General features: G+C 39.4%; 1 protein-coding gene across 17 annotated transcripts in view; it reads left to right on the top strand.

Annotated features, from left to right (window-relative positions):
• Positions 1-17987, top strand: part of ABCC9 (ATP binding cassette subfamily C member 9) — a 77367-nt gene that overhangs the window by 27419 nt on the left and 31961 nt on the right. For 7 of the 17 annotated variants that reach the window (XM_035311102.1, XM_035311091.1, XM_035311084.1 and 4 more), the window contains exons 12-21: positions 161-323; positions 940-980; positions 1866-2008; positions 4670-4778; positions 5988-6098; positions 7019-7091; positions 8744-8849; positions 13775-13813; positions 16151-16189; positions 17750-17851. In XM_035311102.1, coding sequence (XP_035166993.1) covers positions 161-323; positions 940-980; positions 1866-2008; positions 4670-4778; positions 5988-6098; positions 7019-7091; positions 8744-8849; positions 13775-13813; positions 16151-16189; positions 17750-17851 — 926 coding nt within the window. The remainder of the gene's footprint in view (positions 1-160; positions 324-939; positions 981-1865; positions 2009-4669; positions 4779-5987; positions 6099-7018; positions 7092-8743; positions 8850-13774; positions 13814-16150; positions 16190-17749; positions 17852-17987) is intronic. The other 10 variants (XM_035311110.1, XM_035311165.1, XM_035311156.1 and 7 more) reach the window with 7 other exon arrangements.

The following is a 17987-nucleotide window of genomic DNA, read 5'->3' as shown; positions in this document are numbered from 1 at the left end:
TGCCTTACTGTGTTTGACAACCGAAAGCCTGTGCAAAATCACAAACAAAATTATAAATCTTTAATTAATTTTACAAGAGAATTAAAGGGAAAAAAAAAAATTCTCATTAAAAATATAAAACATTGTCAATTTCTTATCCTTGTTTTCTTTTGAAATAAAGGACTATTCTACTGAGAGATTAAAGAAAACCAATGAAATACTAAAAGGCATAAAGTTATTAAAGCTCTATGCCTGGGAGCACATATTTTGTACTAGTGTGGAAGAAACAAGAATGAAGGAACTCACCAGTCTAAAAACATTTGCCCTTCATACATCTCTTTCCAGTAAGTAACTGTTTTTAGCTCTTGGAAATGCACCCTGTTCCTCATGTCAACATTCCTTCTGACTTCAGCTGCAGTGAGATACAGCTGTGTCTATGACATTTTTCTGTGTGGAATGTATTACAATAAAAAGACCTGACAAATATAAAACACAGAAATTTGAGAAGATGTCTTGTTGATTTTTTTAGTAAGTTTTCTGTCCCCTTAATTATGACATTACAACTACAAGTTGTTTTATAGTAAGGAGTCTCCAGAAAATATCGAAAGCTCTGATTACAGCAAAGATGAATTAGTGTCTAAAAGAAAATGTATTTCTTTTACTGAGGAAGAGCTGAGGGGATAATATTTTAGTTATGTTGCATAATAATTGTGCACATAAAGCGTTTTATCCCAGTTCACTAAAGTATACAAATGAGATAATTCTTTGGCTTATTCATTTGTATGTTTAAGATCTCTCTCTGTCACGGAAGGAAATTTCTGCCTGCAGAGGAATTTTCCCTTGGAAGTTTTAAGTACTTGAATTGAAAATATCTGTATTATTCTAGTGCCATACAACTAATATTAAGACTGTTTTTTATATGTCCTGTAATCTGATGCCTATTTTATCTCTCTTCCCCAGTTTTTATGAATGCAGCCATACCAATAGCAGCTGTTCTTGCAGTAAGAAGTGTTTTGTTTGTTGTTGTTTTTTACTTTTTCTTAAAAAGGGGGAAAGAAAAAGAGAGGAGTAGAAAGAGAAGGACACGGGTGTTATTGCAGGACCATTGTTAATGGTCATAAAATCAGCACATGAGTTAATGCACATGTGCTGGCTGGAGCATAGCATGATGCCTATTCCCAGTACTGGTATTTCACCAGCTGTAATTCAAAAAAATTGAAAGGCCCATTTTAGAAACTCAGAATCTCTCATTTTGTGAGCTCTCCCTCTGTACTCTCATTTAGGTGGCTTTGCTTTTCTGTTGTCTAGCAGTGAAAAATCATTCCTGTTACACAGTACATTGTAAGCCTCCATTTCAGTATTCACGAAAGCATACTACAGAGTTTAAGGAGAAATAAATATTACTTGTCCTCTGGCCAGATCTAAATCTCAGCCTAATTCACTAGAGTAGCTATGGCCTGCTGGTCGGTAGGAATTCTGCAGAGACCAAATTGTGGCCGTGCTCAGAGTATGATGATGGTGTGTACCAGAGTTCAATGAAATATTATAGTTCTGTATCTCTGAAAAAAGCATTTAGTAGATTTTTTTTCTGAATTGTCTGTTTTCTCCAAACACTGAAATCAGCTACAAAACTTTACAAAACTAAATGCTTTGATTTTACAAAGATTTGTATTTTTCATTCTTAATTGCCTGAATCACTTGAAATTACTGGCAGATGTTTAGATTCTTTTTTAATTTAACAAGACTCACCTTTCTCTCCAATTTTCTGGAATTACCAGCAAACTGAGATATGTAGTTCTTTGGTGCATTGAAGTAAAACCTTTTGTTTGCTTTCTTTGTTTTCAAGAGCTTTTATACTAATATGCTCTGTTTTTTTGATGTGACAGACATTTGTGACTTATGCATATACCAATGACAAGCCACTGCAGCCTGCCCAGGCCTTTGCATCGCTGTCATTGTTCCACATCCTTGTCACACCATTGTTTCTGCTCTCCACTGTGGTTCGTTTTGCAGTCAAGGCTATCGTAAGGTAAGCAGTCCTTATAGTTTCTCCAGCTCTTAACATCTACATTCATTAATACAGCAGGAAAGGTGCTGGAGAAAAAGGTTGTTCCTACCTGGTCACCTGGAAGAGGATTTAGAGGTGGGACTCAGAATGTCTATAAGCCTGAGAGAAAACACAGTAACCATTTCTCTTCATTGCATGATACAGAGACAAATTAAGTGTTCTGTTCTTTTTTATAATTTCACCAAGTTTCTAAGTCTGGATTCAAAACCAGGCCGGTCTCTTTTGTGTTCAGGTTGCTTCTCTTCTCACAGTGTTGCCACCTATCATCACACTCAGTACTTTTCTGGGCTGTAGCCAACACAGAGGATAAAAGAGGCTGGGTTGCAGCTATCTAGCAAGGCTTGCCTTGCTGGTGCAAGGAAGAGCAACAGGCTGAACTCAACCTCTACAGAGGATACATTGTGCTTTAAGTGAGAAGTTAGTATAATCCTTTCGCATTGTCTAGTGATAGCATGGACTCTCTTTGGAGAGTGATTGGAGGAACATTAGGCACCGAAGAACTAATTATGCAAGATCAACAGCACTACAGGACTTTTCTTATGGAGGAAATTTTGATTTTTTACTGCCATTCCCCTGAATGACATTAAAGAGGTGCAGGAGAGGAAGCACAGCAAGGCAGAAATTTGGGATTTTAGTCTCCAAGTGCAAGAGATCTTCATGTCAGGACAGCAAGAAAGCTGGCACAAAGTGGAAAAAATAAAAATAAAAAGGAACTCATAAAATGTGTTGCTTCATCAGAAGCATGTATGTGCCATGCATACACTTCCGCAAGTAACCTGACAAAACAGCTTCCTTTGTGCTAGGGTACAGAACACTTAGTCTCAAGGAAGCTGGTTGGTAGTAAGTCAAATTTCAGATCTTCAGCTATTGCATCAGTGGTCTGTATGGAAAGAGTCACATTCGTAGGGCAGTTATCTAGATGTAGATACTGCCAGGCTGGCAGAAGAGGAACAGACTGACACCTGATGGGCAGTAACATGTCAGAGGCCAAGCACTAGCAGGATATGAAGATCAAACTAGCCTTCCCATCTTGAAGATCCTTAAAATAAAAATCAGTGAGACTTCAGGCCACACAGCTGTAATTTACCAGCACCACACTCACTAAAAAACAAAAACAAATTAAAGAGTGTTTATTTTTATCAAAGCAGCATCAGAGCCACATGAGAGATTTTCTTGAGGTTGAAAATGATTTCTGACTAGTGGAAAATATCAAGTCTGCCTTATAAATCATCTTAGCCTCTACATCTTTGTACTATATTTAACACAGCCTTGATATCAGAATGGTGTGGGCATTTTCCTTAGCACTGCTGGCCATCCCTCAGGACATTATTTAAAAATATATTTGCCAAAGCAAGCTTTATCCTTTGGCAATCTTCTTTGCTATTGTCTTTCTCCCATGAGCATCACATCTCCCAGATAACGAAAGGATAATGCCTTCCATCAGTTAAATATATGTATACTCATTTGTGTTAAGGTTAAATCACTAATACTTTGCTCAGAATCTCCATTTCATTTTAAAGAATAGTTCTAGTAATACAAAAGCTTTTGAGGGTACCTGTCCTCGTTCAAACACCAAGTAATGGTTGATGTCTTATTAGGCAGATAATCAGAGCAAGGTTTCTTATCTTCTACAAGATAAATTATTGCATGATGCAGATATACTTATGAAAGACTGAAATTCTGTTATGTGATGTTATGTAAATAACAGGTATACTGGCAAGAGGAAACAATAACAATAGCAGTACATTCTTGCTAACCACTACCTCTGTAGCTTGAACAGCTACTGGTTATTCCATACAAAATGCTCAGACAGTTCTTGAAACAGGTCTACTTTCCCATTTGCAGGGTCACGTTCAAATCATTGATCTAAAGGCATATACCCTCCTGCTTTCTCCTGCACCCTGATCTTAGTTTTCGTAAAGTGATGTAGCTTCACCGTGGCAGGTGGGAGCTTATGTTCATCCCTTCCTCAGAATGATGGAGCCAGGTACTTATGGCAGTCTTACAGGAAGTGGGACAGAAGGAAGATCAAGCCCTTCTGTGATGAAGAGTTAAATGAACCTTTGTGCTGTATTTCCCAGGAAGCAGTTTTTCAAAGCAGCATAGCGAACTCTTGCTGTATTTCTTTAAAGCTGGCCATGGCTGCGCTGTTTTGTGTGGTGTTCTGTCCTGTTAGTATGTAGTTTATGCCAAAGCTGTGTTCAGGATGCACCTACTGCACTGATATTTTTAGAGGATGCAGGTAGGTGAATGACTCGTTTATGCATCCTGACTGTGTGTAGACATGGATGAGGCAAAGAAGAGAGACGTCTGATGAGATGGAAACCATTTTCAGAGTTCTAGCAGCAAGCACATGACTTCAGCTCTCCTCTTCATTTCCAGCTACCACTGAATTTATTTCATCTGTCCTCCTGATAGATGAAAATTGCCCCAATGGCAAGTGAAAACTTGCAGAAAGTTAATAGGAAGAGGAAAATATCACACAAATTTTTATTGAAATATTTTTGGTGTATCTTGCTGGCTGGACTGCAGATAACCGGAAACCTGTGGAAACCTGGGCTTATTTAACTCACTGTTCTGTGGCTGTTTTGTTGTTGTTGTTTGTTTGTTTGTTTGTTTAAGTGTACAGAAGCTGAATGAATTTCTCCTCAGTGATGAGATTGGAGATGACAGCTGGAGAGGTGGGGACAGCTCCGTGGCTTATGAATCCTGTAAGAAGCACACAGGACTTGTAAGTTCTGTTTCATGACACTGAATTTCAAAGCAGAGAACCCATACAGCACAGGACAAGGCCAATGGCCTAGCTGATAGGGTTCTGTTTTTTTGGTTTCTTACCTGACATTACTGTTGACCAGTTTTATAACTGTCCCAGGTGCATTTCCTGTGTTTACAGGGATTGTTCTGTACATTGACAGTACAATCCACAATACATTGGGAATTTTTAGGTAGAACAACTCCCTGCTCTGGGAAATTCAGGACTAGAAGTGGAAAAAAACAACACTGAAGTTTGTGAGATAGGAATTCATTCCAAAATGCTGTTGCTGGAGTGCTAAAAATCTAGTGAATTTGAGTAAAATTTGAGGAATAGTTCTAGCCAAGACATCAACAACAAGGAAGGTGATTTGGAAAAAGACATTTTTTCATTTCAAAATTTTTCTAAAGGTAGATAATTCAACTGTTTCAAACTGATGATATCATTTAAAATGTGACTAGAACTTGAAGAAAGCAACAGAAAGAATTAGCACAAAATAAACTTTATTTTGAGCTCAATTAACCTTTCCAACCCAAACCAACATTTTGTTTTGTGGTTGTTTTTTTTTTTTTTTTTTTTTTTGGCTTAACAATTATAATAAAGGAAATAAAATTATTTCAGTGTTTATTTTGTTTCTTTTGGCTACCTACTATGCCTATTCAGCTCAATACAGTGCTGCTTACAAATACCCCAGGTAGCTCTAAACAAGCTAGTTCTACAATCACAATTATGCATTAGTGGAGGATTCTGCACAAGCTAATACAACGTGCTTTTCACTGTTGCATCTATTTGGCTTCCAATAACCAAGCTGGTAACTCTGTGTGTCTTTAAGTCTCTCTGTGTGTCTGTTAGTCACTTTTACTGACACAGCTTTGTTTGGAGCTACCTCAGGTAGGGCAGATGCACCTAGTAGTTTGAGGAGGATGACAGAGCTGCAATTTGGGATGGTTACGCATGGGAGACAACATCAAAAAGATCAATTCCAGTTCTTCCCTTAAGGATGTTTAAAACATTGCAATATATACAACACAGTATAGAGTTTTATCACACATATTGAAAAGCACTGTTTTCTTCTTGTGACCAAGAATGGTGGGAGAAAAGGGAATGGACTTTCTTTTATCTACAGAACCAAATGCTTTCCGTTCTTGAGAATTCCAACTTTTCCCGTCTCTTCACCTCACTATTTAGCACACCAAGGCCATCAACAGGAGGCAGCCCTTGAGGTATCAGCTTGAAAGCTATGAACAGCCACCAAGAAGGCAAACACGTCCTGTGGAAACAGATGACATCGCAATCAAGGTGGTTAAAAAAATCAACACATACTGTCCTCCTGCTAAGTACTACAATACTAGAAAGCATCTGATTGCTGTTCCTCTTCCACAGGCAAACTGTCCATTGCAAGAACAAGAAAAAATAAAAATATAAGCAGTTTATACAAAAATAAAGTGTGAAGGATTGTCTTCAGGCAATTTACAGTGTTTCCCTGTCTTTTCAGGAAACAAGAGGCATCATGAGTCTAAAGGAACAAAAACTAGATAATTTGATTCTCAGAAATTTATACAGATTTTTAGTTTCCCTTCATGCACTTCTTTTTCATTCTTAGAGCCAGGATCAAAATTTTTGTGTCATTTTTTGTCATTTATTCTGCCACATTGTTTTAAGTTACTTTGGACAACTTTTCCCCACATATGTCCTTGTTCTCTCTGCAAATATTGTTTCATGGATCTGTTAACTCCAAATGAGGTATGCACATTAAGGCCAGGTTCTACTGGGGAATATTTTTCTTATGTCCAGCATGAACCTTGAGAATATTTAATGTGTACTTTGGGAATCCATTCACAATAGGCCATACATCTCAATATGCAGAATTACTCGTTCCTTGATAAGCTATGGTATTTATAATGTTGGCTGTGAGATCTTGTGATCATTAGATTCAGTGTTTAATCTTTTACTTGACAGAATGAAAGCATTGGGTACAGGTCAAGATCACAACTTTATTGCCTTTCATGCTGTGTATATATTTGTGTATATAACCTTTCTTATTCCCAAACTTTTCTGAGTTTGACAATCTTTTCTAACCTAACTTGCATTTTTATGTGTCTGTGTGGGAATATGTCATCATTCCTCAGTTATTTTTAGTAACATATTTTAAATACAAACTAGACATTCTAGATTTTGCTCCTCATGTTTCTATATCTGACATGATAATTGTTTTGTAGGTGACCAATGGATACTTTTCATGGGGAAGCGGTTTAGCTACCTTGTCCAATATAAACATCAGAATCCCAACAGGTATAATAAACGCACATCTTAAAAATGAAATACATAATATCAGATTGCTAATAATTCAATTTCTTGATGTTGTGAAAGACTCAAAAATGCACATCTAGTTTTTTAAAAGAAAAAAATAAGATTAAAAGTATAAACAAAGTTATGAATTATATTGGGCATGGAACTTTGTCATTAACATGAAGTACTATATATATACAGAAAAAAAATATAGTTTTTATATACCTGTATTGTTTATATTGCTTTTATAGCAGCAGGAACAACATCAACACTAATCATAAATGTAAAAAGGACAGTTGCAGAAAAATACATTTTTTATTTTGAATAGACAAAAAAAAAAAAAAAAAAAAAAAAAAAAAAAAAAAAAGAATGAGAACTCCAGACTTCTTCAAACCACAGGTCCATCTAGTCCAGGATTTTATTTAAGCAGTGGCCACCAGTCAGTGCACAGGGACACAGCGGTCATAGATTCTACTTCTTTCATTCTTCAATGTTACAGTCTCCCAGTACACAGCTGTTTTTATCTCAGTGCATTCCTTGACCTTCATGCAGTTTGTCTTTTCAGGAATCCTGAATGAATTTATTTTTCAAGTAGTCGTCTGGTCTGCCTCCTCTACATTTCTTGCATCCACAGCATCTTTTGGCTAGGAGATGCACAGGTTTAGAGAACATTGATTTGTTTTGGAAAACCTACATAGCAAGTGCAAAAGCTATTTTTTACTTTGATAACGGTGAATGCTATAAAATTCTTAATACTGGTCTGGTGGTATTTAATGTTATTAAATAAGCTTTTACATATATGCATATATATGAATATATATATATTATATCCTACTGTTTACTTTCAAAATAGTTTGTTCCTTTAAGCTGACACGTATTGGATGTCACATAGCTGGTTAGTAATCCTAGAGTACTTTATTCTATATAATCTTTTTCACAGTAGCATTAGGTATCCTATACATGAATGAATACTCCTTTGTGCTGGTCCAATCCCACATGTAACACCAGGAGCAGGTCTTTGCTCCAAGGAGTTTACAATCTCTGACCACAGGCTCATAAGTTTGGTCAGCCATTCTAAGAGTTTACATACTTTGGAAGGAATTAGTCCATTAACACAGTATCTGACAAGAAGCTCACCTAGTAAAAGCAACAAATAGCACACTGTGATTTCAATAAGTTTGTGGCAAGATCTAACACCATTACCACCATAGGGTGGGACTGCAGATGGAAAAGTGGGGGGAGGAAGAGTACAGCAAAGGAGAAAAGAGTAAAATGGATTTTCTTTCGATGCAAACACTTCTGTGATTGGCCCAGATTTTCATGGCATCATGCACTGCATAATTACTGCCCACCCAAATTATCTTTTGACCCTAAATAATTTTCACAAAATAATACATTCTCATACAATGTATGATAATGTATGTCAAAGCAATATTCTTGTGCTTATGGAGCTTGGTGTGTACTTGTACTATCCATTAAAATGTATTTCCATAGATGAACAGATACAATGCTATCTAATTACATAGCATATACTAACAAATTTAACCAACTATCTCAAGTGCTGTAGAATGGGATCTAGTTGGGCCTCATGGGCTTGAGTAGGTTTTGTTTGTTTGTTTGTTTGTTTTTAAATGTGTTTGTTGTTATTATCATAGGTCAGATGACAATGATTGTGGGTCAAGTTGGCTGTGGCAAGTCATCACTTCTCCTTGCTATACTGGGAGAGATGCAGACACTGGAGGGAAAAGTTCACTGGAGCAAGTATGTATCATATAGCTATTAATTGTTTTCATTCAAGAAGGAGGTAGCTGGATTTTTTTTGCGTGAGAAAGGTAAACTTAATGTCTCATACTGCTTCTTAAATAATTACCCATGTGCATCACCCAGATCCTCTTTGAAAAGCATCAACTGAAAGCTTATGAGGGATTGTCATTTCTGTTTTTTTCATGGTTCATAGCAGGCAAAGCAGAGTGCCTCAGGAAGGGAAATGGGCCAGTATGGTGATTAATATATTAGCACTAGGAATAGAAAGAATAGAATATACTCTTCCTATTATCAAATGTCCTTCCATGGTGGGAATCAGCTCTGGGTTTACAGTACTCATTATATTAGAAGAAAATCTTACAGCAAATAACATGTATTTCCCTGTTGTGGTAAGAACAATGAGGTTCAATTTACATCTGTTGTGTTTCATCAGAGACATTTGTTGTCTAGTAACACTGTGCATAGTATTTGCAACTCAGGTTGTGCAAATAACAAGATTCTTCAAGCATTGAAGGGTTGGGATAGTTAACCAATGTAAAAGGAAAAACAATGTTGATTCCTACCCAAACTGTTAAATCAGCATTATTATGCTGCAACTGTTCACAAGTGAAAGCGTGACAGGCTGGAGCTTCTTCACTTGAGAAATGGTACGTGTGGAGTACCAGCATATGGGAAAGGCTGTCTCCACTACTCAGTGGTGTTGCTGCTAGCAGAAAAAAAAAAAAAAAAAAAAAAAAAAAACAAAAAATAAGCATTGAAAATAACATGAGAGGAATGTTTTCCTCCTTCCCTGTTATCTGCCCAAGTTTCATCTGTGAAAGTCATATTCTTCCCCCTATGCCTACGGAAAGCAGACTGAGGATGCCAAATACTGAAGAGTGAATGCTCTGAAGAAGCTGTTATTGAGGAGGGGATTACAGATGGGGTCAGACCTCTGGATCTACATGGATTCAGACCCAATGAATGAAAACTTCCTATGGAAACTAAGTGGGACACTAACCTTTATTCCATTGTAGGCAGGACAGAGGCTGTGGAAGGGGTGTGCTGTAACCCCAAGACTTGTTCTCTGCTTCTAAAGCTCGGTTCTGTTTCCTTAAATCTACAAAGCCAAAATCTTCTGAAGTAGCTTTTTGAGGAGAAAGGCTGAATTTTGTCACAGATACCAATATTATTTTTGCCCTATCCCTTGAATAGGAACCTGCTTTGTCATTTTTTTCTTACAGCAATGTTGCAAGCTGGATATTTTTACTTTTCCTTTGTTAGTATGCATGGCATTTTTTTGTTCCCTAGCCATATTTCACTGTCTGCTATTCTAAACAATAATTTTTAAACAATAAAATATTTTTAAACAATAAAAACAAACAAACAAACAAACAATTTCAAACTGGAAGCCATTGTGCAGCACGCAGGCTATGACTTGGTTGCCATCACAGAAACGTGGTGGGACCACTCTCATGACTGGAGTGCTGCAATGTCTGGCTATAGGCTCTTCAGAAGGGACAGGCAGCATGGAAGGGGTGGTGGAGTGGCTCTCTATATTAGAGAGTGTTTTGACGTCGTCGAACTTGAGGCTGGGAATGACAAGGTGGAGTCGCTATGGGTTAGGATCAGCGGAAAGGCCAACAAGGGAAGCATCCTGGTGGGGGTCTGTTACAGACCGCCAAACCAGGATGAAGGGACGGATGAGGAGTTCTACAGGCAGCTGGTAGAAGTTGCAAAATCGTCAGCGCTTGTTCTTGTGGGGGACTTTAACTTCCCAGACATATCCTGGAAACACAACACAGCCCAGAGAAAGCAGTCCAGGAGGTTTCTGGAGAGCGTGGAAGATAACTTCCTGATGCAGCTGGTTGGCGAGCCTACGAGGGGAGGTGCCCCGCTAGACCTTCTGTTCACTAACAGAGAAGGACTGGTGGGAGACATGCTGGTCGGGGGCTGTCTTGGGCAGAGTGACCACAAAATGGTACAGTTCTCGATACTCGGCGAAGTCAGGAAGGGGATCAGTAAAACCACTGTCTTGGACTTCCAGAGGGCTGACTTTGAGCTGTTCAAGACACTGGTTGGCAGAGTCCCTTGGGAGGCGGTACTGAAAGACAGAGGAGCCCAGGAAGGCTGGGCGCTCTTCAAGAAAGAAATCTTAATGGCTCAGGAGCGGTCTGTCCCCACGTGCCCAAAGAAGAACCGGCGTGGAAGAAGACCAGCCTGGCTGAGCAGAGAGCTGTGGCTCAAGCTTAGGAGAAAAAAGAGGGTTTATAATCTTTGGAAAAGAGGACGGGCCACTCAGGGGGACTATAAGGATGCTGCGAGGCAGTGCAGGGACAAAACCAGAAAGGCCAAAGCTCATCTGGAGCTCAATCTGGCTACTGCTGTTAAAGACAACAAAAAATGTTTTTATAAATACATCAATACCAAAAGGAGGACTAAGGAGAATCTCCACCCTTTATTGGATGTGGGGGGAAACTTAGTAATCAGAGATGAGGAAAAAGCTGAGGTGCTTAACGCTTTCTTTGCCTCAGTCTTTAACAGCAAAACCAGTTGTTCTCTGGATGCCCAGTACCCTGAGCTGGTGGAAGGGGATGGGGACCAGAATGTCACCCCCACAATCCACGAGGAAATGGTTGGCGACCTGCTACAGCATTTGGATGTACGCAAGTCGATGGAGCCGGATGGGATCCACCCGAGGGTACTGAGAGAACTGGCGGAGGAGCTGGCGAAGCCGCTTTCCATCATTTATCGGCAGTCCTGGCTATCGGGGGAGGTCCCACTTGACTGGCGGCTAGCAAACGTGATGCCCATCTACAAGAAGGGCCGGAGGCTAGACCCGGGGAACTATAGGCCTGTTAGTTTAACATCAGTGCCAGGGAAGCTCATGGAGCAGATTATCTTGGGTGTCATCATGCGGCAGTTGCAGGGCAAGCAGGCGATCAGGCCTAGTCAGCATGGGTTTATGAAGGGCAGGTCCTGCTTGACCAACCTGATCGCCTTCTATGACAAGGTGACACGCTTAGTGGATGAGGGAAAGGCTGTGGACGTGGTCTACCTTGACTTCAGTAAGGCATTTGACGCCGTTCCCCACAGCATTCTCCTCAGGAAACTGGCTGCTCATGGCTTGGACTGGCGCACACTTTGTTGGGTTAAGAGCTGTCTGGATGGCCGGGCCCAGAGAGTTGTGGTAAATGGAGTCCAATCCAGTTGGAGGCCGGTCACTAGTGGAGTCCCCCAGGGCTCGGTACTGGGAGCCCTTTGTTGAACTTCATATCGTTGGCCTCGGCCCATCAGTCCAGCCTATCCAGATCCTCCTGCAGAGCCTTCCTACCCTCGAGCAGATTGACACACGCACCTAACTTGGTGTCGTCTGCAAATTTGCTGAGGGTGCACTCGATCCCCTCGTCCAGGTCATCGATGAAGATGTTAAAGAGGACTGGTCCCAGTCCTCTTTACTGCGAGGAAAGGAAGATCAACCCCAGTCCATTAAGATGCACTTCCCAATTATTTAATGCTGGAAATGATTCACTCACTTTGCACAGCTTTCCCAGCTCTCCATCTTTAAAGATTCATTGGAAACATTTTCATATGAAACATTTGATATGAAGTTCAACAAGGCCAAGTGCCGGGTCCTGCACCTGGGGCACAACAACCCCAAACAGCTCTACAGGCTGGGAGATGTGTGGTTAGAAAGCTGCCTGGCAGAGAAGGACCTAGGAGTATTGGTTGACAGTCGGCTGAATATGAGACAGCAGTGTGCTCAGGCGGCCAAGAAGGCCCACAGCATCCTGGCTTGCATAAGAAACAGCGTGACCAGCAGGTCCAGGGAAGTGATCATCCCCCTGTACTCGGCTCTGGTGAGGCCACACCTCGAGTACTGTGTTCAGTTTTGGGCCCCTCGCTACAAGAAGGACATGGAGGTGCTTGAGCGAGTCCAGAGAAGGGCAACGAAGCTGGTGAAGGGTCTGGAGAACAAGTCTTAGGAGGAGCGGCTGAGGGAGCTGGGACTGTTTAGCCTGAAGAAGAGGAGGCTCAGGGGTGACCTTATTGCACTCTACAGCTACCTGAAAGGAGGCTGTAGCGAGGTGGGGATTGGTCTATTCTCCCACATGCCTGGTGACAGGGCGAGCGGCAATGGGCTAAAGTTGCGCCAGGGGAGGTTTAGGTTGGGTATTAGGAAGAACTTCTTTACTGAACGGGTTGTTAGTCACTGGAATAGGCTGTCCAGGGAAGTGGTTGAGTCACCATCCCTGGAGGTTTTTAAAAGACGTTTGGATGTAGAGCTTAGGGATATGGTTTAGTGGAAGATTTGTTAGTGTTAGGTCAGAGTTTGGACTCGGTGATCTTGGAGGTCTCTTCCAACCTAGACTATTCTGTGATTCTGTGATTCTGTGAAACGTATGATCTCACTGGAGTAGTAGGTACAGTTGGAGCCAAGGCAAGACTAACTTTAGTGTAATCATGTGCAAGCTGAAGTTTTGATGGACAAATATGTGACTTGCCATGGTTAATTTTTTGAAGATATATAATGAAAATATTGAGGTCACAATGAGGTGGATTCTATTCTGAAGTAGTTTAAGAAAAGATGAGTCAGAAGAGTGTACATAAAAATTATTCTCACAAATGTTTTCAAAGATGTATTTGAGAAAGACTCAAATCAAGTCCTAGAGAAGGATATGAAATCTTAGAAAGATTAGAGAAATAGAGAAATCTTTGAAAGATGCTACAGAAAGATTATAAAATAATGTTGAACTTTCACAATGTTTAAGGGATTAGAACCGTGTTGTCTGTTTACCAGCAATCTGTACATAACCAAACAGGTAACTCAGGTTTTGGCAAGCATCTCAGGCCTTACTGAGTGACTGTTTTCATTGCAAGGTATAATTTGGTTATTTGCTATAGCTGATGCAAACATGGTTAAGTTTTGCTGATAATTTCAGAATGTGTGACAGAGAGATGAATACAGAAGGATACTTCAGGTATTTAACTGAATGGATCCTATACTTTACAAAATAGCAATAAAGGTCCTATTTACTTTCTTGAATCCCTTTCCATGTGATTCCATATGCATGACTAACGTAGCTACTGATCCAGGGATGGATGATATGCAGGCTAGGTGAATTCTCCAACAAATTCAGGGGTAACAACACAGTAAAGTAATGACGGATCAGACTTCAGCCATAGTTGTAATGGGATAATCCTGCAATACATCACTGTGAAAGCCCATCACGGGGCTTGAATGCCCTGTTGCTGTTGTGGTTGGCTCTATTGAGAGCTGTATGTTCTATTGCCAGGGTTGTCATTGTTTTGGTGTCTTAGGGAAAGCAAGAGCGTAACAGATCTTGGCAAGAACAAATCTTAAGGACCAGATCTCAGTTCTTCCCAGTTAATGAGATATGCCTCAGGTGCATTGCAAACCGTAGACAAAGAACTGTGGTTTTGTTTTCGTAGTGAACAATCAGCTATACATCTTAAACACTGAAAAATGACTCTATCTAGATTCAGTGATTCAGCTGAGCCTGTTTCAGATCTGAGTTACTGTTAATTGTATACTGGGATGGATGTAGGGAATATGCAAAGACATGTATTTTCCTCATCTACATCAAGCCAAAGAGTCAAAAGCATCTTCTCAGACAGACAAGCAGAGAAGAGTAGCTAAATGGAATGGTATACATCCATGTATACCATTGGATGTATACCATGTATACCATGTATACATGGTATACATCCATCGAACAGGTTTCTGTGCAAACAGGCTGCCGTGTACTAAGTGAGAAACAAGGGAAACTCAAGAGTTATTAGCATTAGGTCTTCTTCCTTTCTGTTTGGTTTGACCTAATTTCTGACCTCTTTCTAATCACTCACTAGACTCCATTTTTTGATTTCTTGTAAATTCTTTCTATCATAGAGAAGACTGGAAACTTCTGCGCATAAAGGACCAACTCTGGTGAAGAAGTGTCTGTTCAAACTGAGCCTTGGTTTGTGGCTCTCTGACCTTTCTGAGATAACCAGCAGGGATTATTCACCTCTGATCTAACATGTTCTGCAGCAGTTGGTGCATGAAGAAAATACACTGATTGTACACTTAAGAAGGCATTAATTATCAAAGTTCTTAGAGAGCTGATGCACAGCACAGAAAGCAGCATGTTTCAGTTCTAGCACTTTGGGGAGATGCTCAATATGTGAGTCTGGTGCTATGAGGGCTCTGCTATTAGAATTTTTCTATCTTTTGCCATATTTGGATCCTCTGCTTTCGAGTGCAGCTGCAGTTACTGGTATCCCAGCAGGCAAACAGACATTTCTGTTTCAGCAGCAAAATACTTCATCTGGAGGATTTGTAGACTTGGGAAGAGAGGATTTGGGGGATTTTTGTTGGTGGTTGCTTTGTTGTTGTTTGTTTGTTTGTTTGTTTGAGGCAAATAATGCATTAATATGATTTTCCTAGTCCTTTCTAATGTCTGTTTCCATTTACCTGGCATAAACTTACTTGTTAAGGTTTTGCAGTTTGGAGTGATGCGTTGCTGTTCCTGGCAGCAAGCACCATTGCTCCTTTGTATGGCATTCCATGGCCTTGGCACCGTTAATAAGTTAATTCATGGACAAAGAACACCGCAATATCATTACTGTCGTTACTGACATTGTGTGTTCTACAAAGTGCATTTCATGGATATGATCCTTAGAAGTGGAGGATGACAAGAAAAGTCTAGGAATTGCAGGGCATTGTGCATTGATGCAGCCTCACTGCTACAAAGAGGTTCAAAATCTGTTCTGATTAAACAGTAAAAGTGTGTCACCTGAACCTTGCAAAATTATATCTGTGAAGGTTGTCTTTGCTCCAAAGAAATCTAATGTTAGGATAGTTACCATTTTCCATAGGTCATTGGTGGAACAGTATAGAGAAGCTGACTTTTTTTTATATTCACAGGCAATGTTAATAATTTCATTTTAACAGGTTTTACAATGCAGTTTTCATTTTTAATTAATTTTCTAACAACATAGATGGCCTGTTTAGCCACTATGCACAGTAGATACAAAACTATATTTTATAGTTTTTTATATTTATTTAGATATTTTAGATATTTAGATATATATAGTTTTTATATTTATTAGATATTTAGATAAGTTGTATGCTTTTAATTAATCCGTGTATATTTTCCCTTTAAGAGAAAAAAAAAAACCCTAACCAGACAAAAAAAAAGCTGATGTTGAGTTCTTAAAGTATGTACTTAACTACAGTTTTCCTGTATATAAATATTGCATAAAATGTTATTTTCTCTATTTCCTCCTTACTAAATGTCATTTACCATAACTTACAGTGTAAATGAGACTGAACCTTCTTTTGAAGCATCCAGAAGGTATTATTTCTGTTTTAGTGTATCATAATACACTAATTTTTTCAGAATTTCCTCAAACTTTCATCTTCATACCCTTCAGCCATCTCTGTGTTTCCTTACTATGTCAATAATTATTTACTGTAGAATTAACTGGCAGATTGCTCTAAATCCAGTGGATCCCAGTCTTTCCCAGCTATTGTACCACTACCTCAGTCTGAGGACTAGCGTCCCAGAAAGGCCCACATCTTGCTTAAAAGAGGTTGAGTGCTCCCAGCTCCCATTTGACAACACTGGGAATTTAGTGTGTTCCATACCTCGCAAAACAGGACCTCCAGATACAAGTCATCATCACATGTACCCTCCCATGAGCTTGCATGTTTTCTGATCAGCACTAGGTTTCTTGCTGTTGATAACCCAGCTGCTTGCTGCGTGATGGAGCAGGGCACACGGTGTGCAACGGGAGTGGTTCAGCTCACATCAGCAGGTGATTCCAGCCCTGGCTTCCATGAAGGAGCTTGCAGGTTTAAAAGATGGGCAAGCTAAACTAAAAAGGCACACCGTAAATGACAAACAAGTAGTGGCACCGACAGCTGTGGTTGGGAGCCACACTGTTTTTTGATACCTGACAGTCCTGAGGACATATTTCATACTAGTGGATATCGAACTGCTAAAACTGCTAAAATTTTGGGAGTACTACTGACTGCTTCTAACCAGCTATTACTCATACCCTAGCACCCTCTCTCTCAAAAATAATAGATACTTACATTCAAAGCTAATTTGAATGCTTGGTTTGAAGCAATGCAATCAAAGAAACAAAAAGAGAAGATAAGCGTTCAGATTTACAAGCCATTAACTATGCTTCCCACACATCTCAGGCATCTCAGAAAAAGGCCTGGCATTATGTAAACATTTTTGTCACAATACACAGACAAAAAGACAGAAGTAAGGAATATACTTACCCTTATTGTACATATTTAATGAGGTGTTTAGACACATTTAAAATTAAGCCTAATAAGTACTTGGGATACTGTAATGATTCCTTCCAAATCTGTATTGAATTGTCCTCTCCTCCCATATCATGTCTGTTCACTGAACATCTAATAGACTTAAAAGAGAAAAAACTTTGCCTGAGAAAAATTAATTTCATGTGCACAGGCTGGTAAAGCTTCAGAAAGCAGCAAGACAAGTATAGTGATGACATTTAAACAGTGCCTTTTTACTACCTGTTTCAGTGTTGGAGAAAAAAAAAAATTAAAAAACTTTTTTGTGACAATTTCATCATTCTGAATATTTATAATCTACTTTTGGATTGAAATTACAGTTACTAAATTGAGTTAGGTAACAGTCATTTATAGTAGAATAGAGTACAACCTAGACTATAGATTGTGCCATAGGGGAGAGAGTGCGTGCTGTTCTAACAGAAGCATTTCATTTAAAGTTCTTCCCTTCACTTTAGTAACAATTGCTCTGTCTATGTGTTTCTCTGTAGTTTTTATGAATGAACATTGTTTCCCCTGATTCTCAGAAATTTCATAATACAGATGCACTGCTTTTTAACTAATGCTCTTTATTCATCTACAGTAGAAACAGATATTCAGTGGCTTATGCAGCTCAGAAGCCATGGCTGTTGAACGCAACAGTGGAGGAGAACATTATATTTGGGAGCCCATTTAATAAACAAAGGTAAATATCAAACCACTTGCAAATAATAATAATAAGAATAATAATAATAAACTGGGTGCTTCCCTTAAGGGGTTTTGTCTTCTCCTTCTGGCAGAAGCTTGCAGATTCTGAAAAATATCAATGCATATGAATCCTG

This window comes from Oxyura jamaicensis, chromosome 1 (genome assembly GCF_011077185.1).
Source record: "Oxyura jamaicensis isolate SHBP4307 breed ruddy duck chromosome 1, BPBGC_Ojam_1.0, whole genome shotgun sequence".
NCBI lineage: Eukaryota > Metazoa > Chordata > Aves > Anseriformes > Anatidae > Oxyura > Oxyura jamaicensis.
Note: the sequence above shows the minus strand (reverse complement) of the source record. Positions and strands in the feature narration are given on the sequence as shown.